Below are 23740 nucleotides of genomic sequence, written 5' to 3'. Positions count from 1 at the left end.
GTAGTATAATACAATTCTTGTATAAGTATTATATTTATATACATTTGTTACATTTCAATTACAAGCAAAGTATAATTGTAATTTTGAATTGTAATTAATATATAAGTACATTATTATGTTATATTTGCTATTATTAATTACATTTGTTGCGACTTTTTCGTGATGCTGAAGGAGTGGTATACTGGCTGCTTCACAGTGTGTAATAGAAAGATTGGTCATTGTATTGCACATCTGAATTCCTTCAAGAGGTGATGGCACTTCAATAACGGGTTTGTTGTCTTCACTATCCTTAGTATAGGTATGTGTTGCATTTTTTCTTCAGCTCTGTAACTTGTTCCTGACAGTACTATATCTTAAGATTCTTTACTCCTTTAGACATTAATAAAGCTTATTTTCCATGTTCTATAGAACTGTTAGACTTTTCGCTTCAATTTGTAAACAATTTAGTCTCATTTAGTGTACAAGCTAATCAATTTTTGGTATACAAATGACATCTACTAAGGAATAATCCGAAAATTTTCTATTCGTTATTCCATAGCGAATATTTGGAATAATTTACCGCGCACCGAGTCTGTTGCCAGGAAAAATTATTCCTTATGAGATATATTCCTTACTACCGTATTCGTTATGAGATTATTGACTGTATGGCACATGGTCCATGCAATATGGTGCCATTCTACCCCGCTTGTATGCGCTCGTAAATAAATGTCCGTTTTTTACTTCGATGTATGCACAAGTGAAGATATCAGCTTCGAGAATACCTTGGCTGACTTTACTCAGATATGCTTCCGAGCAAGCGGCGACTTGGCATGATTGCGAATTCTTTGCTGTTAAGGGAGTATTCCAACATGTACTTGCACTAATAGTACTGTTGGTTGTGCCTGGATAAATAGGTGAATGCTTGATTATAAGATCAGCATATTCACGCCATTCGAATCATGATCCACAAAACCCAAGCACGTACTAGTACTACTGTATCATTTGTTTTCTACTCTGGAGGATGTCTTGAATTTGCGTTCGCTTAGATATTCGTGAATATAATTTCAACATAATTCTGAGATTAAGAGTGAACAAGTGCACTCGAACATCTGGCAGAGCCCACTACTTGAAGTCTATAAATTGCACTTTGATTTTTCCAACCTTCTATCTCAACCCATTTCTTGTCCTTACGCCCTCGATGTACTCTCGCTCGTATCAATAAGCTCCGTCTGCACGTCCAACGGCTTCTTCCTTCCAACATCATCTTCGTCATAGAGGCCTAACGGAGCCTCCCCATGCTCTTCCGCTTCAATGTCGCTCTTCCTACGCACTTTCATACCTTCCATCGTACCTCCAACCTCGGCATCTCCAGGTACGTTCTACAAAGACAACATCAATTGTGAGTTTGACTGTGGAGAAAGAGGGAGGGAAGGATGGTAGACGTACATGAGGTGGGTCGTCCATAACGTCCTTATGAAAATCATGATCCGTCGTCGGTGGACGGTCGGATACCGTACTCGTCTTTTTGAACGTACGCGCCTCACCCGTCGAGCGGAGCTTAGTTTCTTCCTTTGGTGGTTTTTCGGAGTATGCAGACATTGTTGTAGACGGAATTCGTGTCTCAAGGGTTAAGTCTCAGGAGTCGAGATTGAAGTTAAGTGTGCGTTATGAAGACAAAGATGAGTAGTGCTTAGACGCGAAGAGATCTCTGAGTGGCATCTTATATACCAGTTGGCGGGACAGGCTAGGAGAACTGGCGTCAAGAGTGATGTCACATCGGAAGTTTTGAAGCCAAAGAATGAAGTCGATTTTGGAGTCGGTGAGTCTAGCAAAGTCTGATCGACAGACATACCTATTACCTTATCTGGAAGTTGTGGACCTACATTGTCAACACGAGGTTTGGAAATGATTTGCAGTCTGAATCAGGCTCGAGGTTCATCAAAGGATAAAAAAAAGGTGATTGGATACTGTACAGAGAAACACTCAGCTATAAAAAAAAGCAGCTACAAAAGATAATCTAAGGAAATTATAGCAGAATCATAACTCCATAGGCGACCCAAGTGTATTTTTCGCAATCAAAGCTTTTGCCCACTCCGCGTCGGGAGAAACACGCGCAGCAAAGTACCGTCCCAGTGTCGCTCCCAAATCCGCCATGAAAGACGCGTCGTCTGGGTTGGCTGGGTTTAAGGGTCTAGGTTGGGCGGATGGTGAGGCTAGGAGTTTGAACGCATCCTATAAAACGTTGATAAATCAAATACTTCAGTGTCGCAAAGTATTGAAAGTATTGTGAACATACCATCACCGAACTAATAAGTTGCACACTCTCCGCAACACTACCCGCACACTCACTTCCAATGATCCTCGCTCCACCACCTTCGACAAGTCCCTTCCTCACTGCCTCCTTCCCAACACCAATAAGTCCTCGTACGGCACCTTCCCGTGTACCTTTGCTCTTTCCTGGCGAGAGCAATGCAAGGAGGAGAGTCTTCATGATGCGTGGTGATAGCGAAGGGTATGTCGTTGAGTGTTGTGTGAGGAGGTGCGAGAGAGTTTGGGATGCCATGATACGTAGGTGAGTGGAGTTTGAGGGGAGACTTGTGTGGAGGAGGATGGAGAGGAGAGGTGGGAGCATTTGATGGAGCTACGCGTCGACATGAATTAGACGGATGGGGAGAAGTACGAAGAACATTACTCACATATGGTTCAACAAAGAGTGTGCTATTGTCAAGCAACGCTCCGATGACCTCCAAATAAACCTCCAACGCTCGTCCATCATTTTCAGAATGATTCGTATCACGTAGGATAGCAATGACGCCGTCACCAACCCATTTGACGAGATAAGGCAGGAGAGTCTGAAGACCCGCATCGTTTCGGAGACTTGAAAGTGCAGCCGCCTTTCGCGTGTCGTCTGCCGGAGGCATAAGAGTTGGCGGCATGAGCGTTGACGTGAGGCGTGTATAGTATAATTGCAGCTCCCGCGAAAGGACCTGTTTAACAAGTAATTGATTCGGCTTAGTAGAGTTGAAGGAAGCGTTGCGAGACGGAGACGGAGGTGTTGGAGGGAACTGAGTTCCATTGCGAGGTGGAGTCGAGAGTTTCGCAGACGCGATGTCCGGTTCTGCGTCGCGCCTTTCTGCAGCAGGCGGGTTTTCAGGAACGTTCGGCTGTACACCCTCCACAGCTAACCAATGCGCAGTATAACTAGCAGGTTTCGGAAGTGTAATCTTCTCCTCGCGAAGAACGCGATCGAAGTCAATCTCCTCGTCCTCAACGAAATACACGGGCCCAGCGGTTGGTGCGCTAGGGAAGGGAAGTGCACGACGGAATGTAGGGGGGTTATGTGGTGCGTGGCCATAGAGAGGCTCGATATTGAGTACGCGAAGAGCTTGGTCGATGTCTGAGGTTGTCATTGTCGTTCGACGAGCGTGGCGGGTGAAGCGAGCTGCTTCCTGAAAGCCAGTTCTTAGTTCAGTAGACTCGGAACGGAATTGGGGCTGGTTGAACGAACCTCGATGACCTGGTGCATACGGTATTCAACATCGCTTGCAAGTGCACTCGCGATAGCCTCGGAGAGGTTGCTTATGCCGAATGATTCAGCAACGTCCTGTAACGAGTTGGTCAATGTACTCAACAAGAACCACAAATGCTCACCTTTATGGACTCGGACTTGTACAGCCCAGATGCCTGAGCTTGTGCCTTTCCTTTCTGCTTGCTCATGATGACGAGAACCAAGCTATAGTGGATGAAGTGTCTTTCGTGGTTTGTTCACGGTTGTCGACGTTGAATGCTTAGCAGCGTGCACGCACGTGCACAAAACCAGGCGCGTTCAGTCACATGACCCATACACGCATTGAAGACGGTCTACACTCGACTCGCTCGTCACTGACCTCTGCAGCGGCGACAACGACGGCGGCGACGAAAACACGATGGTCGCAACGATAGACTACTACTGCCCATGCATGTCTCCTACTCCCGTTCCTCCGCCTCCTCATCTCCCCTCTTCATCCGCCTCCTTTCACCCACTACACACGCTTTTCTTCTGCGAGGAATGCGACGCCGTCCGATGCAATAGCTGCGTTTCAATCGAAGTCAGCGGCTACTACTGTCCAAACTGTCTATTCGAAGTCCCCAGCGCAAGTGTACGCGCAGAACGAAACCGATGCGCACGAAACTGCTTTCAATGTCCACTCTGTCGGAACACTCTGTCTACTGTGCCTTCGGACCCAGTTAGCGGAATACTTCCTTCAGGTGCTACTCCAGGAGAACCGCCGTTTCTCCTGTACTGCAATAATTGTCGATGGGACTCTGCTGAAGTCGGGATAACGTTCGAGAAACCTACTGGACTTGCACAACAGCTTCAGCGTTCAGAAGATTCAGCACCAGAGTTCCTTGAATTCGAACGTCTCAAAGATTTCTTCGATCCACTTGTACGGTCTTCACTTAGTGCCTCTCAACAAGGACACGCACCTATAACGCACAGCGCACATCACAACGCGATTCACGCAGCTGCTTCAAATGCACTTGCTCGGGATATACCTGGTGTTGGGAAATATCACGCTCCGACGCGTACACGGGCGAGTAAATTTAGGCAGGGGAGTAAGGATGATATGCCGGTGTATCGTGCGCGTGTTGAGGCGAGCGGTGCTAGTGGGCTTGGTGCGGGAGGAGATGGTGATGTTAGTTTGATGCGTCACTTGGAGAGTCCTTCAGAAATTGCGAGGCTTGAACAACGCTGGTTGACGAGCTGGGCTGAGTCTCTGCGCTCAAAGTGAGAATTTTTCTTCTTTATGCATGTACCTTTTTTCTGACACTATTGCTAGGGACCTGAAACCTATCCGAATACCTTTACATTCCCGATTAACAAAACGCTGCGCTGCATGCCGACATATTCTCATTAAACCCGAACAAAAAGCTCAATCCGTCCGATTCAAAATGAAACTGGTTGCTGCTAATTATCTTCCTGCCATCCAAGTCGCTCTTCCGAATCAGCCGAACTTACAAGCTCGGCGATTAGGGTCCACTTCTTCGTCTACTCAAAAGGATAAAGATAAAGATGACGATGGAGGGATACAGTTACTCGCTGGGAAGACGTATCCTTTTAAGCTTGCGCTTACGAACCCTTTATATGACTTGATACAAGTACGCCTTGCTGTCCAACGACAGCAACTTCAAACCACCTCAACTACTACTGAAGAAGTCAGTGGGCCACCAGCCCCAAGGAGACCGCATTTTGCAGTATCCCTTCCGACAAACTCATTTGCAATCGCACCGTATGCAGAAGCCTGGGAGTATGAAGACGATGAAGAGATGTTTGAAATGGACGATGATGGGATGCCTGCAAGTCCGACGAAGGGACGCGGGAAGGTGAAGACGGTTGGTGTGTTGGAGAAGAAGGCGAATACGACTGTCGTAGGAGGGGAAGTGGTTATTAGTCGAGAGGGACGTGGTGAAGTCAAGGTTTGTCCAACATCTCCGTATTCTTAGAGCAGTGTCAAATGCTGATTTCCTTCGCGAATAGTTCAATATGTTGGTGTCGTATACGTATCGGTCGGATGAGCCGCAGGATGAGGAAGGGGATACGAAGTCGCGGAGTACGTCGACGAAAACGGCACCGGAGATGAAGACTTTCTCATTTTATACTGTTGTTCACCTTGGGACGATCGTGCCTAGAGAGGATGTTGCCCAAGTCATAGATACTACATGAATTTGGGATTTAGTTTATTTTGTTCTCTTAGGGTAGAATAATGGAGTTAATAATTTCAAAAGTAATCAAAGTATTTTGCATGGTATATAATGCCTCCGTTGTGGGTATTGTGCGCAGCATGAGAAATATATTCAATATCGGGTTGATAGTCTTGGTATCCCACGAGGGTTCACTTCACTTTGCATCCGTCGACCATCTCCTCCTACCCAGCTTTCATTCTTTTACCAACCCATTCCTTTCCCTATCCTCTCTCTTTATCACTCTCCCTGCTGTCAATTCTCAATTCTCACCCTATTCTGTCCTTTCTCTGTTTATTAGCTTAGCTAGCTACTTTCATGCGACGTATCAATCTCCTTGACGTCCTCTGTCTCGTACACGCCGTCCATGCCGTTTCTTTCCCCTTCGAAGTATGGCATGGTCCTTCGAAATATGAAGCCGTGTCCCCGTCGCAGAGGTTGGAGAAGAGAGATCCGATTAGTATAAAGAATTTTGCGAATTCGGTGTATGTGAGTAATATCACGCTTGGAGGCGCGACGGTTCCTGTGATGCTTGATACTGGAAGGTGCGTTCCGTTATTTTTTTATCTCGTGCCACTCGCTCATAGTGGCGGCTTTATCGTTGGGGATGTATGAAGTTCGGATCTCTGGGTGACTGGGTCTGTACCGAGTGCAACAGACTCGAAGAAATCTGTTGAGTTGCATTACGCAGTGGGGACGGCATCAGGTGTGTTGTACTGTCTCGTCAGATGCGAGTTTGGAAGCTCACAATTTGCCAAGGCGATATTTTCTTTGCCGACATGACCTTGGCGAACCACACCGTGAAGAACCAAGCCTTTTGTGAGTTTGTCCATAGTGGACACCCTTACTGAAGAAATTTCTCATGCGTTTTCTTCCCCTTCCCAGTGCTTGTGACCGATACGTCTTCCTTCTCTGCAAACATCTCTACTCAAGGGTATCAAGGCCTCATCGGTCTCGGACCTAACACCGGTTCACTCATCCGTGAGAAACTCGACCGTGACGACTTCACAGGCGACGCAGTCCTCGACAGAGTATTCCAACTAAACGAAACGACATCCAATTACATCACTTTCATGCTCGATCGTAGGAACGATCCAGGCTCAACTATCACTGGACAGTTCACTATTTCGGAAGTAGTGACGGGTTTTGAGAATATTACGAGCCAACCGAAGTTGGATATCGTTACTGTTCCTGGGTTGACAGATCGAGACCAACATTGGCAGATGTATACGGATGTGAATGGATTTATTGGGCCTGATGGGCAGCCTCTTAAGATCGACTCAATAGTACCTAAGGCTCCTGATGGGCAACTCGTCGCTGTCGTCGATTCTGGGTTCACCTTACCTCAAGTACCGCGAGACGTCTCTGATCAGATTTATGGACGCGTACAAGGTGCGGAGTGGAACGCGGAAAACGCAGTTTGGACTATACCCTGTGGACAGATGTTGAATATCTCGCTCAAGTTTGGTGGTGTTGAGTTCCCTATACACCCACTCGACGCGTCTTCAAGTGACTTTGGACTGGTGGACTCGAATGGAAATAGTGTTTGTGTGGGGACGTTCCAGCCTATTACGTCTGCTTTCAGCTTACTTGGAGAATACGATATTATTCTGGGCATGAGCTTCCGTAAGCATCATCTTTCATTAGTCTCCTCTTTTGTCGCCTTCTAAACGTTACTTCGTAGTCCGAAATTCATATACCCTGATCGACCTCGGGAAGTTCGTCGAAGGCTCCTCAAAAGACGACGTCGACGGGTACATCCAAATGCTCCCTCTCACAGACAAATCAAAAGCCCACACCGACTTCGTGCAAGTCCGACTTAACGGTGTCGATACGACTGGTGACCCGAAGTATTACCTCCTCCCTGCTTCGGAGGGCCAACACTCCCCGGAATCGGCAGCGGAGAAGAAAGCGCATTTAGCTGAGAAGGTTCTGAGTCGATGGCCTTATATCCTTTTAGGTTCACTGCTTGGGTTCATTCTGATTGTTGGGCTGATCATTTGGAGGTGCTGTTGTCGAAGACGCTGTCAAGAGCGTAGGAAAGCGAAAGTTGCTGGTGGTGCAGCGGCTACAGGCGAAGCAGGTGGGATAAAAGGTGTAGGCAAGCGTCTGAGTGTCAGCATGAACGCGTTACAGATGAACACGCTCGGACACGGTGGTTCGAGTTCTTACCACCCCATAGGAGGAGGAGGGGAACACGGACAGTATTCACCGTCCTCGTCTTCTTACAATTTATCGAACCAGCAACAGTACAGTCACCATCACCCGCCTTCTTATCATTCTGGGTATAGCGGACACCGTGTGTAGATGTGTAGGTAGTTGCGAAATTTGCCAAGTGCATCAGCCGTGCTGTTGCTACGTTCTTAAACTTCCCTCGATCTTGCATTTTGACATTTCCCTACGCATCTATTTCCTATCATTCCTTTCCTCCGTGAGCTGCTTTTCCCCCCTTCCCCCACCCTTCTTTTTTTTTGCGGACACTATGTGTATGTCTTATATAGTGTAAATTGGAAAAACCCAGTTAAATTGCTCAGTGCACCCCACTCCCTAGAAGCTCGGGATATCTCCTCGCTTTGACACGTGAGTGCGTACAATGAAGATTTTGGTTTCATTTCTATTTTAAAAGTTCGGAGTGGGGGTGTATTGCAAATTTACAAATTTACAATTTTTCTGAGTCTAGGCGACTAACTACTTAGTAATGTTCTAAGTTAAGTAAATCAGTTTCTATAGACTTGGTCATGCTGTGTTTGCTGCTGCCTTTGCACGTAGGATCTTCTCGACAGTCGTACCCATGAACCTATTCAAATACATAAACAAACACAAAAACCGAAAGTCAATCAATCAATCAACCCAATTAAGTGAGAAATACGGTAGAAAGTGATTGTATATTTGGATATACCCACCCGACGTTTTCTTTCTCAATAAGCTGACATATACTTTTTTTTTATAGCGCAAGGACAAAATTAAAGTATGAGTAAGAGGTAAGCTAAGATGATGAAGATGGGAGATGATGTACTTACACGAAACCTCTATCGTTCCGAACTCCGAGTTTTGAAGTTAAGAACTCGGAGAAGGCTTTAGTGTATTTCTCGCTTGTTTCTGGTGTTACTGCGATGTGTTTCTGTTTTCATCGTTTTGAGATGAGATGATGAAATATCGTGAATATAAATATAAATAATAAAATGACGCACGATTTCGAGAGAGAAAGCAGGGTCGAAGGAGCCTGCGAATAATTGGAACTCGTTATACGTGTAACGCGCTTGGAAGTGTGCTTCGGAGTAGCCTAGTAGTTCCGAGCCGAGCTGTAACGTGTAATGTTAACATTGCTTGCCCCGTCTTTCGGAAAATAACGGAACTGAGAGGAATTTTGAACGTAGACGTACTTTGGAGAGGCCGAGGACGAGCGCCTTAGGGTCTTCAACCTAGAAAATTGTTGATAGATTTTGAGAATGGTGAGATAACATGGTGGGTTAGGGACAAAACGCACCTTGATGTTGGTTGTTAAGTTAATCTCAGGCATGGTGGGAAGTAGCTGAAAAGCGGTATTAGGAGAATGAAAGTGCAGAGTAAGCTTTAATGTTCAAAGAAAATGAGGATGAGGACAAAGAAAACACAAACTCAGCACGCATTTATATGTTTTCCTAAATACGTATATCCCGGAGCTATACGGAGGGAAACGTCATCAACACACATTTGCTCCGTCAGATATCGTTGCAGATACTCCAAATATTATACATCTTGACTGCAACTGACTAAGTTCGGGGAGGAGACTCGTCAGCCTAGTGTTGTCGTCTGAGTGGAAGATACGGTCTACCATTGGTTACCACGACTCTCGCCGGGAATTTTCGGGTTCGAAGCTCAAAAGGGAGTCATCATTCGACCGGTACACTGCTAGGAATAAAAAAACACTGCGTCAGCCACTGGGATTGATCGTGATGTACATGGAACATGAAGGTAAAAAGTAGGAAGTCTGCTTTTGGAGGGATGCCTAATTTGGGTTCAAGTAGAGAATTGGACTTCATCCTCGAACGAGAAACCAAGAGGTGCAGGCGGCACTGATGAGGGCATTGTGCCGGCTAGGCGCAAGCAAGACGTTAAAATAAGTAGCTAAGTCTGTAAGCATGACTGATTGCGTTAGGCAAGGTTAGGATATTCGTCTAGTCAACGCTCGGCCCAATAGGAAAAGTGCGGGTGGCTTGAGTGGCTGCCGTTGCTTTTAGTCGTGAGAGACACTCAAATTTCATTTTTGATGTGTGTAAGCGCTGCCGGAAGGGATTTTCAAGATCCGTTAAGATAATAAGCCTGAAAATCAATTATGTACGACTCCGAATATCAGCCCAAATGTTATTAGAGTGATAACACCAGTGATAAACACAATCGACCAAACGACCATTCCTGCGACTGGAAACTTCCCATTAATCAGTACGTTCTGCATCTCAAAGAATCTGGCAACAGCTGTGGGCAAGACAGACTTAGTGAATCAACAATACTGGAAGGAAAGCAGATAATCACCAGAAAGCATTATACCTAGGCCAAGCACACCGATGGACACGCTCGTGACCTTTACGGGATGCAGCAGGGCTTCGGAAACGACAACATCTGAATCGAATACCAGTTGTACAAGAGCTTGTTGACAGCTTTGAGTAATAAAATCAAGAGTATCATAGGAAAATTAGCCGCACCAACGCCAATAGCGGCACAAGTCAACGATGTGCGGACATACGACAGGTAAGTGCGCTCGCAGGCCAGGTGATCACGCGCAACACTTCCAGTATTTTCGAGGATAGATACCGAAGAAAAGGCCTGTAGCCAGGCGAGAGGACTCATACGTATACGACTTTTTCGAGTCGACGCGGATGGTGTGACAAGTAAACATGCTCGTTCTCGCGGTTCCACAGATTCATTGTACGACCTAGCCTTATCATTACGCCTTTGAGTATCCATTATGCCGATTCCAACCGACAAGCGAGTTCCTTTGTTTTGCTCGAGCTTGTCGGTGAGATAGTTTCGGGGAACGTGTTCGCGACGAGTCTCGCTTCGAGCATCCTTATACAGAGTTCAATAGGCATCTTTTATAAGCTCCGCCTTAGTATGTAGAACGACTATTGCGTAAAAGAATTGCTGTCGCTTCGGAAGAAGGTAAATGGGTGGGCGAGAGGAAAGTAGACGCGAAGCTCGGAGCCTCGGAGCTTGAGCTCCAAGCAACACGTGATGCTAATCTTTGCTGATAATCTAATAGTTTTGAACGTTACCATTGGTGATGCAAATATTGTAGGTGGAGAACACTATAATGACCGGGTTTCAATAGCCCATAGTCATTCAGCGAGGACATAATGCTTGGCCCCCCGCGCACCAATACATATTCGTTAAATACAAGGGAAAAATAAGACTTATTTACTGAATTAAGATACATGAATAAATAATCCCAGTCCGGAACAAATAAATACATAAGATAATGATGAAATGCTTGGACTCCAAGCGAGGAATAATCACTATTGCTACATCACAGTTTCAATTATAACAGTCGTAGAATATGCTGCAGTCGATTTGTTCAAATTTAGGCGGCACTGTTCATCTCAGACCCATGACCTCCACCTTCTTGTTGCCGACCGGAAAGCGTGAACCTATAAATCACCGCAACGCAGCCAACGACAGCCAACGGAAATACAATACTAACAGTCATAGCAGTCCCAAGAGGCAGGCCCATTTCTGCCCAACCAAATGTCATGACAGCAATAGCCATGCAGACAAGGGCATCGAACATGCACAGTAAGGAAATGAGGAGTAAGCCGATAACGAACTGGAACTCGTTAGATGGGAGTGCTTTGACTTTAACCATCCAATTCAAGAACGTATCGAGTCGAGACCTTGGTACTACTTGCTCTTCGCTAGATGATTCAGATTCAGACTCAGATGCACTAGAAATAATAAACAAGTCAGCCATCATAAATGAGAATATAGCGGTTACTCTTACCATTGGGTTTCCTGAATTGAGCAGTTCGACAAATTCCTTTTCGAATAGAAGAATCTTTGGATCTTGCCTAGCTTTGACCGGGGATCAGCACTGGCAACGATTTTCTGTATTTCGGGGAGGGAGGTTATGAGCGATGGGGATGCGCCTGCGCCAAGAGCGATAGAAGAGCTAATCGAGAGGAGGACGGAAAGGAAGAGGCACATGGTAATGACTTGGTCCGTGAGCTTTCCTTGCGTATCTTCGGGTCTAGCGACAAAGATATCGTGCATGTACGACAGAAATCCAACACCCAATGTAGCAATAAAGATAGCCTAGTTATTATTAACCTTGTATATGAGCAACCATCTACAAGAATGTTGACTGAGAGTACATACAATGACAGAATAAATAGAGCAAATCTGGGCAAAGGAGTCACGTCGCTGATCGAGGCTTTGGTCCTTGTGCCTCTGTTCTCGTGCATCCTGCTCGTTTTCAAGACATTTTAGGATGCTACGCAGTAGCTCGACAGACTTCTGCTGATCGCTAGAGTCCATATTTGTAGGGAAGTCAAAAGAGCAGTTTTGGTAGATGAGCTCGATGGTTAGTTTGTGGTGCGTCATCCCAAGGACGGGGATCGATCATCTTATAAAACGAGCATAGAACAAGGATTTCTCCCTTTGTTGGCATTTTTCGTAATAAGATCTGTGTCCCTGAAGACTTGTCCGCGATTCGTTGTCATGGTTGACCACTATTGATGTCTGTGGATACGTATGGCCCTAGTCAAATTCGGAAAGCGTGGTCAAAGAGAGCAGGCGAGTGCATTTTCGCTTCCTTGGTCTCATGAACTGTCAAACCAATGGCGACGGAGCAGTCCTTCTCTGGATGACCCTGAGCGAATACTAAAGACCCGACCGAGGATGCAGAAGAGAACAATGAGCAATGCAGTAGCGGAGAGGTGATAATATTTCAAATTGCAGAATTTGAAGTACAGTACGTCCATGCGGGTGATATAGACAAAGTTGCGGTGCATTTCTTAAGATGTATGCAGCGAAGGCATCGCAGACAGGTACGCGAGATGATGGTGGTTACATATCAAGACATGATTCCCAAAATAGCGTTAGCTTGCCGAATAAGGTAAGCCATTATTGAATTTCTCTGTCAGACTGCCTGATTATCAACAAGCAGGGGATGTTTATGTACTCTACTGTCTTAGCTGCCATTGTCGCATGAGTAAGGCGAGGGCATTGGACGTCCCGAGTACCTTTTTCCCTGGCATATTCAGTCTGAAACGGTTGAGTTTATTACACAGCAATACATTTAACACATCATGGAATAAATACATGGGCAAAAGTAATCTGTAGAAACTAACGTCCCTGCGAAGTACATGGTATATATTATGTGTAGCTAACACTAAACAGGACTGATGGTGAATGACTCTCCAGGAGACGGAGTCACCGGTACACTAGTTCCATGTCCTTTAATCTCCCTAGAACGGCGACGGAGAGTACATTTGTATACAATGACAACAAGCATGACAACCGCAAATGGGAAAATACAGCTAACACTAACTGCAGTTGCAACAGGATGTCCCAACTCGGCCCATGCGAAGGTGATAATGGCTGTACCCAAACAGAAGAGGGAAAAAGCCATACAGACAAGTGCAACGAGGAGCATGGTGGTGACGAATTGGAACTCGAATTCGTTTGGCTTAGGGCCAGCTGTTGATAACTTCCAACGACGAACGGAGATGAAAAGGCTTCTGAGCATGTCCCAGCCACGACGTTGTCGAGCACGGCCAGCGGGTATAGAATACCTTACAACAGATGCATTGCAAGGCATCTAGTTAGTCGTTTCGGAGAAATGTCAGATAGTTCAGTCGCTTACATTGGAAAGTTCTGAGCGTGGTGACCCCATGAATCGTACCACCAGAGTAGCTTCCTGGTAAAACATTGCGGGAAGCCTACAGCATCCAATGCACCGAGGAGTTCGCGAATGGTTTCGTGCTTAGAGCTTGGTATACTCAGGAGAAGCGTTGGGGACGAACCCGCACCAAGGGCGATAGACGAGCTAATCGAAAGGAGGACCGAAAGAAGGAGACACATGATAACGACGCGATCTGTAGTCTTGGCTGGCGTGCCTTCGGGTCTGTCGACGAACGTATCATGCATATATGTCAAGAAGCCAACGCCCAGCGTGGCGATGAAAATTGCCTGGAAAAAGGGAGTCGTAAATAAACAGCAGAGAAAACCGAATTGAAACATGTACAATTACTGCATATATTGAGCAAATCTGAGCAAATGAATCGCGACGTCGATCGACTTTCTGATCCTCACGCCATTTCTTTTTCACCAAATATTCTTGCCTAAGACATTCACGGATGTCCTGTAGTGGATCAGGGGCTTCAGTTACTTCCATGTGTAGAGAAATGTGTGGGAGAGCTTGATGGACATTGTATGCAGTTTGAACTTGTCTTTAAATGCTCCAGTGGAACAATACCATCCAATCCTGGCTAGCGTAGCTGTCCGTGGGGTTCTACTGAGGTGGTCACCACCCCACCAGCGGCTCAAACAGGGGTGGACTGTTGTTTGACAAGGGAATTTGACAAACAGGCGTAACAACTACGCCTTTCAGCTCCTAGGTTTCGCAGCTTGTCAGGCCAATGCCCAAGGGATTGCCGTTGTCAACGTGCAGTTAGCCTACATAAGGAAAGCCAGTGAAGGGTCCTAGGAGTAATGCGCGAGAGCATCGTTGAGCAATGATAAATTTCAAATAGAGGAATAGAAGTGCTGCCATGTAGACAAGACAGCCCATATCCTTGTGTTTATTGACATGTCAAGACAACAAGCAGAGACGCTGGCAAGGTTGATGCGAGTAACCAAGGACCAAGGGAAGCAGAATCGCGTATGGCGAATATTTTTAAAACGACGCGAAAATGATTCGCGTTTTTCCATACATAGAAATATATTCCCATGATGTTTAAACCGCGCCGCAAACCTGCAGTCTTCGATGTTCGCTCAACGCTCACACCGCCGCTGCTCTGTCCTCCTCTCTGACAATGCCACAGCCTTCGCTCACACTCAAACAGAGGCTTGCAAACCTCTCTCAGGCTGCGTCTGGATCGTCTTCTTCACCTGCGACTGCGGGTCAGAAACCTGCACTGCGTTCCGTGAACTTCGGGGCAATTGGATCTGCATTTGCAAGACGGAGGGCAAGCTTCAACGCGCCATGGTCTACCGCGGGGTCGAAAGCGGCTTCGAGGAATAGTGAATCCAATGGTGATTCGAGAAAAGTTGACGAGGTGCTATCACAAATGATATTCCAAGCCGGAGTTGACTATGAGTTCGTGACCTTGTTCTACTTTCGATTGTGGGCTGTGGCTCCCTATTAACGTGCATCTTACAATGATAGGACACGGCCAATGTGAGTATGCTTCAGTATTCCATACAAATTACAACGTATCTCTAATTTCATATTTCTGTTTGTGATTTACATGTAGGGTCGTCATGAACGCATCTGCTTTCCCAGACCCTCGCACTACTTCATATGATCTGCTGCTCTCGTGAGTGCCGTTTTGCCTTATTCCATTATATGTTTTTATATCAAATTCGCAAATTCTGCCCTATGTTTCGTTAATACCTAACGGGCTCATACTCATACAGTCGTATATTGTCTTACCTCGACCTGTTTGGTAAGTACAATATAAACTATGTTATTTTATGGTACTGAGAAAGATATAGTTGAGAGCGACTACACGATTGTCTTCTTCGCTGCTGGGGGTCATCATACTCCAACTTGGAACTGGGTATGGAAAGCATACCGTAGTCTCAGCCGAAAATACCGCAAAAATTTAAAGCGCTTGGTAAGGATTTGTGCAATAATAATCGTCGGACATTCTTATCAAGGAACTTGATTGCAGTATATCGTGCATTCGTCGTTTTTCTCGAAGAGTAAGGCTATTCAGCTTAGACTAAGGAAGAAGTCTGACGTTGCTAATTTTAGTGCTGTTCTCTCTTGCTGGCGCTATTATTAGCCCTAAATTCTTTCGAAAAATAACATATATTGATACACTGTCATCCCTTGCTTGTCATGTCCCCCTGACTCAGATAGACATCCCGCCTACGGTCTATTCGTACGTATCCTGCATATTTACGCATGAGATCTCGTTAACGCGCTTGGTCTAGGGAGAATCTGAAGCACGAGTCTCAGATTGAACTACCTACACCCACCCATTCACGTATGTTTGGGGTGTCACTGGAAGAACTGATGGGATTCGAAGGTGAAAAGGACGGCTTGCCAAGGGTCGTTAGGGATTGCATACAGTATCTTCAAGAAACGGGTTAGTTCTCTAGTCCGTATCATACGCGGACGAGCTGACGGCACTTTTAGGTCTCGAAGATGAGGGACTGTTTCGGCGTTCACCAAACTCGGTTCAACTTCGACACGTACAAGAAGCGTATAATCGAGGCCAGACTGTATCTTTGCAAAGCTTCGGCGACCCGCACCTCGCTGCGGTTCTTCTGAAGAAATTCCTACGCGATCTACCAGAGCCTGTCTTTCCCGAGAGTTTGTATGATACGATTAAGCGGTGTCCTAATTCACGGGATGACCATGACGACATGTCTGCGGTTCTGTTCATCCGAACGACACTCCTTCCGGAGTTACCACCATGCAAGCTAATTTTACTCAGTAATATCTTATGTACGTTTACGACTCTCCTTGAATTGTTTGTCATTTAATAACGTTGTCTCAGTACTCCTTCACGAGGTTTCTTTGCGGTCGGAGAAGAATCGCATGGATGCACACAATTTGGCTATAGTCCTTACCCCGAATCTCGTAGCTTCTGGCAATCCCCTTAAAGACGTGGCAATTTGCGCTGTGGAAGGTGCTCCTGAGCCACTTTCACCGCGTTCTCGAAGCACAGAGACTCCTTTCGGTGTTGTTGAGGGGACCAAAGGCGCAGGCCGAACAACGCTTGGTACAATCATCAGACTATGTATCCAGCGGTATTTCGAAGTATTTGACGAAGTTGTCGACCGATCAGACGCAGTTGAGGCTGATCCGTTTAGAGTGGGAGAGCCTGAGGAAGTGGACATACCGTCAAGTAGCTCGTCCTCGCCAGAGCTGTCTTCGAGTCCGACAACTACGAAGCGCCAGTCACTTTTGCATGATGATGAGAGCATTGACGATACAATGCTAGTCATGCCCGTTGGACCGAATGGGACTGGCAATGGGTCGAGTCCAACGATGCGACGATTTCCTGGTAGCGGTTCAAGGGGACAGCTACCGCGTGAGTGGCCACCAAGGACGGGTGGAAGGAGAGATAGAGACGTCCACTCCTTTACCTCCAGTGAAGACCGACATGGGCGAAGCCCGGGAGGAGGAAGTCTGAGCGGGACGATGAGTAGAACAAAGGCTCGATCACTGTTCGCCCCTGCTACAGATGGAGTGACCATGATGGACCGTCGGGCTGCAGTACCGACAAGTGTGAGTGCGAGCGGAACATTACGCAAAGCGCCAGGAGCAGCTGTTACAGCGCATAGCATTACTGCGTCAGGTTTCTTTACGCCGCCTGAGTCAATGCCTTCCCTTAGCGAGCGGGTAGTCCAGAGTACTCCTCAATCGTCGTCACCGTTACCGCCGCCATTGCACCCTCAGTCTGGGCAGAAGAGGAATGGATGATTCATCGCAATATTTTCTTCTTTACCCTCTTTGATATTTATGGATCATTGTGTCGTTTGGACGAATTGAGGGTTGTGTTCGTCGTTTTGATGTCCAATTTGTTCCCCGTATACCGAGAACGTCCTGCCATTTACCTGCGACAACTTGATGTTTCCAGACGCGTAGGTGTTTATTCCTCCTACGTCAAGACGATCAACCTGTCCCTAGGTGCCACCAAGGCACCATCATGATCGGCTACCCTGATTCCGATTTGCCGTCCCCGTTTATTCTTCTGCATTTTTGTAGCCTGGTATTTATATCCTTTCGTTCCGCATTACAAAGTCAGACCAAATTGTTCCTTATTTTCGTCAAACGTATCATGTAAGTGGAACAGTCGACTTCTTGCTTATGATTCGTTGATACTTGGTTTAGTACATTTGCCATGTTTACTCTGGTCCATATCTATCAGATAGTTTCTGTTTGTATTCCTTGCCACTTTCATAAGCGTCACGGCGAAGTGGATCATGGTCAAATTCACGCAGTGGAACTTCTTCCCCAGCTCAAGGCACACCTCTTGATCGGGCTTCCCCTCTTCATGTCTTACCACGAATCTGTTATAAATCATCGGAGATTGCTTTTAATTTGATCAAAAATGATCTGCGGGAGCACTCGCGTAACGCAACCCTGAAAAAAACATATGAATTGATTCCTCGGCTGACATTCAAATCTAGGACTTCCATGCTACGATGGAACCGTCCTTTACTGAGATTGCACGCGAAAGTATCATTGTGGTTTCCTACAGCTCATTGTGCATATCTCACAGATTATTTTCGAATGGCCAGTCAGCATAGGCAATCTTGCCACCTGGAATGGATAATCAAACTGTTCAGTCATGACCAATCAACATAACATCACCTTCGGAGATGCCCAAATGGGAATTTGCATGTCGGCTAGGCTTGTTTTCTACTCGCTTAATGTATTCTATTGACTTTCGTGCGTCCCTGCCGAAGGCAAGGTTTCGCTCGTGACGATGAAACCTGCGCCGTGACGGTATGGGCGCCAGTGGCCTCAATAAATGCTTGCAAAGTCGCTCCCCTTTACCCCCTTCAACGATCTCCGTGATCTATTTTCAGACTTGCGTTAGGTGTATCCACCTTTCCCCCTTCCGCTCCTTAATCACATTATTTAACCTATCTTCACTCATTTGCGTGAAGTGGAACTGACAGGTGTAGCCGCCACAAAGGGCTCTCAAACTCGATAATTTTCATCTCCCAAAACTTTTTTTAACAATACCACTCGCTCTTTTGTCAACCATGTTATCCTCAATTCCCTTAGCTGTGGCAGCAGTTTGCTCCGTATTCGTTGCCAATGCACTCCCTACGTTGCAGGTTCGCGATGACCTATCCGTTCAGGTTGATCTCTTCAACTCGAAGGCTCGATTGGCGGACGCTATCAAGGGTGCTATGTTTGGATCCATACGTACAAGGTACATTTCTATCTCCGTTTTCTTATAAGATGCAGGTACTGATACAAAAATTGTGCACTTATAATAGCTGGGAGCAAGGTACTGCTGCAGCCGGCGTCTTGGAGATCGAAAATCCGGAGTACTCGGTCTTCGCGGAAAATCCCTTCTCGGTGAAGGGCCTACCAGTTGGCGCATTGCGCCTTGCCCTGAGTGCCGCGGTCCGTCAGGGTCCGGATGGACGTCTCAGTCAAAACATTAATGATGGTTTGGATGGTGCCGCACTTGACGGGGCATCCGCTGGGCCGTTTACTCTCCTTGGTACGTTATCATTTCGTGAATCGTATGTCGTCCCTGACATTAATGCGGACGGACGTCAGGCGCCATGACGGAGCCAAGCAGAGCGAAGTACTTCCAGAATGCCACCGATAGACAGTTAAACTATGTGAGCCTCATAATCGTTCGTTGACTGAACTAGCCGCCTAAGTAGCATACTGTCAGCTCCTTAACATCGCTCCGAAAACAAAAACTGGTGCAATTTCCATGCGTAACGACTCTAGAGCCTACTGGTGAATAATACTGATTTATCTCATTTTCCCTCTTCACTCACGCAAATCAACAGGGATGACGGCGTCTTCATGGCTCCCCCGTTCCTTGCTTACTATGGTGCCGTTACCAAGAAGCAGGAGCTCCTTCAAATGGCCTTTGACAATGTACGGCTTTATCGTGATGCACTCTTAATCGATGGCCCGACTGGCAAGCTTTGGGGACATATATTCAGTGAGGATGATGGAACCTGGTGGGATAAGGGTATCTGGGCAACTGGTAATGCTTGGGCAGCGCTTGGTATCATTCGCGTACAGTCCACAATAATGAAGAGTGCATTCGCGGACGACATGAAGAACCAGACGGATCAGCTCCAAAGTTGGGTGAAGGAGATCTTGGATGGCACATTTGCTGCTATTGTCAGTGATATTTGCTATCCTTTCGACCTTGAATTGATGTGAATTATTTAAAAGGGCGACGACAATCTCATCCCGAACTACATTGACAGCAACAGCACTTTCGGCGATTGTGCCAGTTCTGCTGCACTCGCCTCAGTTGCTTACCGCGCTGCAGTGATCGATCCTAAAACTTTCGGCTGGAACTACACAAAAGCGGCGAACCGGCTGACGAAAGCCGTCTTGGATGGTGTAGACGAACTCGGTATCATCTCGCCGTACGTGAACCCGTTAAGTTGGAACGAGATTGGCATACTGTCAACTGAAGGCCAGTCGTTTGCATTGATGATGATTGCTGCATGGCGCGAGTGGCTCAACTCAAATGGCCTGAGTGTCAGCATTAATATTTAATTCATCGATACTCTTTTTACTGGCGATTTCCGTTGATCCCGGTGTCTTGTCCTTAATATTCGGATCTCCCCAATCGCCTTGCACATTGCTATGCCATTAGTTTCGAACATATCATACCATCATTGCTTGCTTCCTCAGGCACTACTTATTTCGCATTTTGTCGCATTTTGGGATATAGTACGCGTTTTGCATACTCCCGCGCCACTCGTTAGCCAGCACGATCCTATACCAAAGTCATCTAGAGAGAAATCTCGCATTCACGGCCACATTTCTTAATTTTATTTAGCATCGAAGGAATGGTACTTGATTATGCTTAATCGGAAAGGTTTGATTTTCACATAGTGCATCTGCGCATATGTATTTATTCGTTTGGATCATAATTTTATCTCCCGTGCAATGGGTGTAAATAAAATCGTATTTCCATACATTTATTTCTTAAACCAAGAACAAACAAGCTTGCAAGCAGTATCAACTGCAATACAGAAGTTAAAGAACAGCATACAGAACAATACACAATCCATTTGGAATTTGAACATAAATAATTCTTCTCTTCTAAGAGCAGGGTGCTAATTAGGTCATCGAAAATTGCTGCTTGGTAAGGTGCCAAAATTGCACACCTGCTCCTATCTTTGAGGCAATCATTGCTCCATGTAAGCAACCAACCGCATGCAAAGCCAACTGTTGCTGCCTACTGGGTATCAGGTTCGTCCTTTGGCTTCGGCTCGTTTGAGGTATTCTTTGCAGCGGCATTTGAGTCGGGATTGAATATGACATCGACATTCACGACTAAGTTGTGTGTTACATGTCCCGACTGAAGTCTGTTCGTCACACTATTTCGGCGAGAAAAGTGATAATTAGGTCTAGAATGATTCATATGACCTTTGTAAGTTCTTACCAGTTAAAGCGCACGTCGGCACGATGTGCTCCAGACGGCACTTGAATTACTCCAAGCCCTAGAGGGAGTGGGACTGTTGGTGTGCCTAGAATAGGCAGGAGTAAAATTAATAATGTTTATATTTCTGTAGACTCGAGAACCTACCATTTAGATTTGTGTTCACACTCGGAGTAGACCTTGCTTTACAGCCATCAGTGATACTGAGTGGTCTCAGTTTTGCTGGCACTCCTTGTGCGCGCCTTGCCTGACGAGCACGCAAAAACTCCAAAAAGTCTTGGAGAAGCTGTGGAGGGAATGGTCTAGACTTTCTGGATAGGATAAACTGGTAGTTAGTTTCACTTCTATTCCTCCTTTGAAACATATAGACAAATTAATAAATCAACTGACCTCGCCTCGTGCTTTGTGTATCCGCAGCAGGCATGGCTAATTTGGCTCCTTTGGTACCTGCGAACCATTTCAGTGCTGTAGGTAATATGTTGAGCAAATGTGTCTGAGTGTCTGAGACTCTGAGGACTTCTGATAGTTCTCATTTCTGCAGCAGATGTTTTATAAGTGTTTTAAATTCTTAATACAAACTTTGAACAGAACAGCTTTGCTGTTCTACCTGTGAAAACTAGTAAGAGAACCAAGTGTTTCGATTTCATCATCAGTACAGATCAAAAACCTTTCCCGAAATTCTTCCCAAAAAAGGCAGTAGACTTAAATAATTTGAAACAAAAACCATGTGAGTCATAATAAACTAAATTCTAGTCACGTGATTAGAAGCTTTTCTGGGAGGCGAGTGAAATAATCAATTTTTGCACAGCTAGGAGCAGCAAGGCTATATTATCTTGGAGCACTCTAGAATATTCCTCTGAAACAGATTAATGCACGGCATCACAGTATTATGACTGATTAACTTTATATGTTGATTGCCTTTAATGTTAGCACTGTGCCACTGTCTCAGTGAGTCAGCAGTAGTAAACAAAAGAGAATGACATTTACCATGCTTAGCTACAGTCCCTTTGCACAATGAATTATTTGACTAGACAAAACCTCAGGTATCCTAGAAAGTGTTTTCCATAACTGTCTAACAGAGACTATATCTAATTAAAAGGATAATAGTTTGCTATCACTTGAACAGATTAGATCTCAACTAAAGCCTTAGATACTGACATTTTGTAGGCACTACCATCAGATATGTAATGATATGTTGCACAAGTAACTCTGATCATCAATAATTGGATAATCAATTTAGATTCAATAGTTTTGGGTCATTGTTCCTCAAAATGATCCTTTCCTTGCTTTAGTCTTCTGCTTACACTGCTCATACTGGATCAGTTCATAACATTAGAAGCTGAGCAGGCAAGACACTCTGAAAATTTATCCACATGCAGAGAAAATAACAAGATGTGCAGAGAACATGATCAGAGGACAGTAACCATCTCAAAACAATGGGCCTAGATACATAGACACTGTTGAGTGTTCTGGAGTTTCTTTCCTCAGCCAGGTAGTCAGAGGGAAATAGTAAAGCCGATATGTAATATCTCTGAGTCATTTTCACTTCTAGGCACTGGTTTCGGTACTAGAAGGCCTACTGCCGCCTACAGCACTTGGATTCTAGATGAAATCCCGGTGAAATCGGGAAACGTTGAAACCATACAATGGGCTTAGGAACAATGCAAAACTATGTGTAGCAAGAAGCACGGACGTATTCTTTGTCCGAAGCATATTGTCTGATAATGTCTGCTCCGAATGGCAAGATAATAGTACCTGACCTCGACCTGAGGCGAGATTCACGGGTCAATGCAAAGGCGCACTGTTACTCGTAAAAGTTCATCGGACCGTACAAATTCGAATACCCTGCATGTACCTAGTCTTGACGAATAGACATCGCCTATCTTACAGGACAGCAAATATGAGTGCTAGATTTGAAATCTAGCTTGTACAAGGACACAAGTCTGGACTGGACGAACAGCCTGACATATCGCCTTGTCGAATGTGCAGCCGACATCAATAAAGTACACGAAATCATCTTCACAGCGGACGAGTATGTGTAAGGCGAGAGTCGACACAGCACAAAATAGGAGTTAACAATATAGGAGCAATGAAAGCCTAAGCCACGAAAGACGTTTCCCAAACTCCATCAATAATTCTTTTATTTTCCAAATGCGTCGTGAAGACTGAGTACCCACTATAGAACGTTTTCGCCGGTGGTAGCAGTGCTTGAGATATCAGCGTCAGAGTCATGGCAGGCGACTGAGTGCGGTACCGAGCCTGTCCTGCTAGCCTCGGTAACAAACTCAGAAAGATGAGGAAGACGGCGAAAGATGGAGTGTTGCTGTTTAAGCGCCCACAGGACAGAGAACCAAACACTACGACAATAAACCAGAACAGCAACTTGGAAGACAAGCAAAGAAAGAGCCGACGCAGTAATATCGCCCGCGAGCGTTTAATAGGTGCTGAATGTTAGGCGCTTTGGTACATTGGTTGCAAATTTGCCAGCATGTTTCTCTTGAATGAACATGGCGGCTGTTCGGCGTTAAGCGACACGTGTTAATCCTAAGTCACAAACATAGAAAAGACACGCACCACAAATAAGCTAGACAGACCTGAACAAGGCGATTGCGTTGAACGAACAAACCCAGATACCAGTCAAACAAACGAACAGATAAAGATGAAAATAGAGCAAGCAATTTTAGCCAGTAGAAGTAACAAATAACAATACACAATACACAGAA

General features: G+C 45.7%; 10 protein-coding genes across 10 annotated transcripts; 4 read left to right on the top strand and 6 right to left on the bottom strand.

Annotated features, from left to right (window-relative positions):
- Positions 1–2016: 2016 nt before the first annotated feature.
- FOMMEDRAFT_136738 (TAF-domain-containing protein) lies at positions 2017–3696 on the bottom strand (the record flags this gene model as incomplete). Its single annotated transcript, XM_007270742.1, has 5 exons — positions 2017–2211; positions 2276–2620; positions 2676–3428; positions 3488–3583; positions 3631–3696. The coding sequence occupies 5 exons, from the start codon at positions 3694–3696 to the stop codon at positions 2017–2019; spliced, it is 1455 nt and encodes a 484-aa protein (XP_007270804.1).
- Positions 3697–3938: 242 nt separating this feature from the next.
- FOMMEDRAFT_161120 (uncharacterized protein) lies at positions 3939–5683 on the top strand (the record flags this gene model as incomplete). Its single annotated transcript, XM_007270741.1, has 3 exons — positions 3939–4747; positions 4800–5436; positions 5498–5683. 3 exons carry the CDS (start codon positions 3939–3941, stop codon positions 5681–5683), a joined length of 1632 nt encoding a protein of 543 aa, XP_007270803.1.
- A 335-nt stretch (positions 5684–6018) lies between these two features.
- On the top strand, positions 6019–8007 carry FOMMEDRAFT_136736 (acid protease; the record flags this gene model as incomplete). Its single annotated transcript, XM_007270740.1, has 5 exons — positions 6019–6245; positions 6318–6406; positions 6460–6519; positions 6586–7326; positions 7385–8007. 5 exons carry the CDS (start codon positions 6019–6021, stop codon positions 8005–8007), a joined length of 1740 nt encoding a protein of 579 aa, XP_007270802.1.
- Positions 8008–8436: 429 nt separating this feature from the next.
- Positions 8437–9220, bottom strand: FOMMEDRAFT_31503 (Tautomerase/MIF; the record flags this gene model as incomplete). Its single annotated transcript, XM_007270619.1, has 6 exons — positions 8437–8497; positions 8604–8636; positions 8721–8821; positions 8892–9002; positions 9084–9122; positions 9188–9220. 6 exons carry the CDS (start codon positions 9218–9220, stop codon positions 8437–8439), a joined length of 378 nt encoding a protein of 125 aa, XP_007270681.1.
- Positions 9221–9955: 735 nt separating this feature from the next.
- On the bottom strand, positions 9956–10742 carry FOMMEDRAFT_170732 (uncharacterized protein). Its single transcript, XM_007270739.1, has 3 exons — positions 10383–10742; positions 10213–10326; positions 9956–10155 (listed from the first exon to the last, which is right to left on the bottom strand). The coding sequence occupies exons 1-3, from the start codon at positions 10642–10644 to the stop codon at positions 10010–10012; spliced, it is 522 nt and encodes a 173-aa protein (XP_007270801.1). The 5' UTR covers positions 10645–10742; the 3' UTR covers positions 9956–10009.
- A 515-nt stretch (positions 10743–11257) lies between these two features.
- FOMMEDRAFT_161116 (uncharacterized protein) lies at positions 11258–12273 on the bottom strand (the record flags this gene model as incomplete). Its single annotated transcript, XM_007270738.1, has 3 exons — positions 11258–11618; positions 11675–11985; positions 12049–12273. 3 exons carry the CDS (start codon positions 12271–12273, stop codon positions 11258–11260), a joined length of 897 nt encoding a protein of 298 aa, XP_007270800.1.
- A 790-nt stretch (positions 12274–13063) lies between these two features.
- FOMMEDRAFT_161114 (uncharacterized protein) lies at positions 13064–14068 on the bottom strand (the record flags this gene model as incomplete). The annotated part of the gene is made up of 3 exons (XM_007270737.1): positions 13064–13466; positions 13538–13863; positions 13925–14068. The coding sequence occupies 3 exons, from the start codon at positions 14066–14068 to the stop codon at positions 13064–13066; spliced, it is 873 nt and encodes a 290-aa protein (XP_007270799.1).
- A 640-nt stretch (positions 14069–14708) lies between these two features.
- FOMMEDRAFT_95181 (RhoGAP-domain-containing protein) lies at positions 14709–17332 on the top strand (the record flags this gene model as incomplete). Its single annotated transcript, XM_007270655.1, has 9 exons — positions 14709–15004; positions 15150–15212; positions 15313–15341; positions 15391–15512; positions 15570–15600; positions 15653–15782; positions 15835–15989; positions 16040–16351; positions 16404–17332. 9 exons carry the CDS (start codon positions 14709–14711, stop codon positions 17330–17332), a joined length of 2067 nt encoding a protein of 688 aa, XP_007270717.1.
- A 1292-nt stretch (positions 17333–18624) lies between these two features.
- Positions 18625–20326, top strand: FOMMEDRAFT_170730 (uncharacterized protein; the record flags this gene model as incomplete). Its single annotated transcript, XM_007270736.1, has 6 exons — positions 18625–18797; positions 18865–19094; positions 19154–19218; positions 19275–19342; positions 19396–19738; positions 19793–20326. 6 exons carry the CDS (start codon positions 18625–18627, stop codon positions 20123–20125), a joined length of 1212 nt encoding a protein of 403 aa, XP_007270798.1. The 3' UTR covers positions 20126–20326.
- A 487-nt stretch (positions 20327–20813) lies between these two features.
- On the bottom strand, positions 20814–21475 carry FOMMEDRAFT_161111 (uncharacterized protein; the record flags this gene model as incomplete). The annotated part of the gene is made up of 4 exons (XM_007270735.1): positions 20814–20955; positions 21021–21105; positions 21165–21328; positions 21408–21475. The coding sequence occupies 4 exons, from the start codon at positions 21473–21475 to the stop codon at positions 20814–20816; spliced, it is 459 nt and encodes a 152-aa protein (XP_007270797.1).
- Positions 21476–23740: the final 2265 nt, after the last annotated feature.

Source organism: Fomitiporia mediterranea (genome assembly GCF_000271605.1).
Source record: "Fomitiporia mediterranea MF3/22 unplaced genomic scaffold FOMMEscaffold_14, whole genome shotgun sequence".
Lineage (NCBI taxonomy): Eukaryota > Fungi > Basidiomycota > Agaricomycetes > Hymenochaetales > Hymenochaetaceae > Fomitiporia > Fomitiporia mediterranea.
This window is presented reverse-complemented; position numbering and strand designations above follow the sequence as displayed.

Excerpts from the sequence above, each read along its gene's own strand:
- FOMMEDRAFT_170732 (XM_007270739.1), bottom strand. The coding sequence starts at position 10,644 with ATGGATACTCAAAGGCGTAATGATAAGGCTAGGTCGTACAATGAATCT. Across the intron at positions 10,327-10,382 it reads TTGTGCCGCTATTGGCGTTG|CTCTTGTACAACTGGTATTC; the intron begins GTGCGGCTAATT and ends GCTGTCAACAAG. Across the intron at positions 10,156-10,212 it reads CCTAGGTATAATGCTTTCTG|CTGTTGCCAGATTCTTTGAG; the intron begins GTGATTATCTGC and ends TCTTGCCCACAG.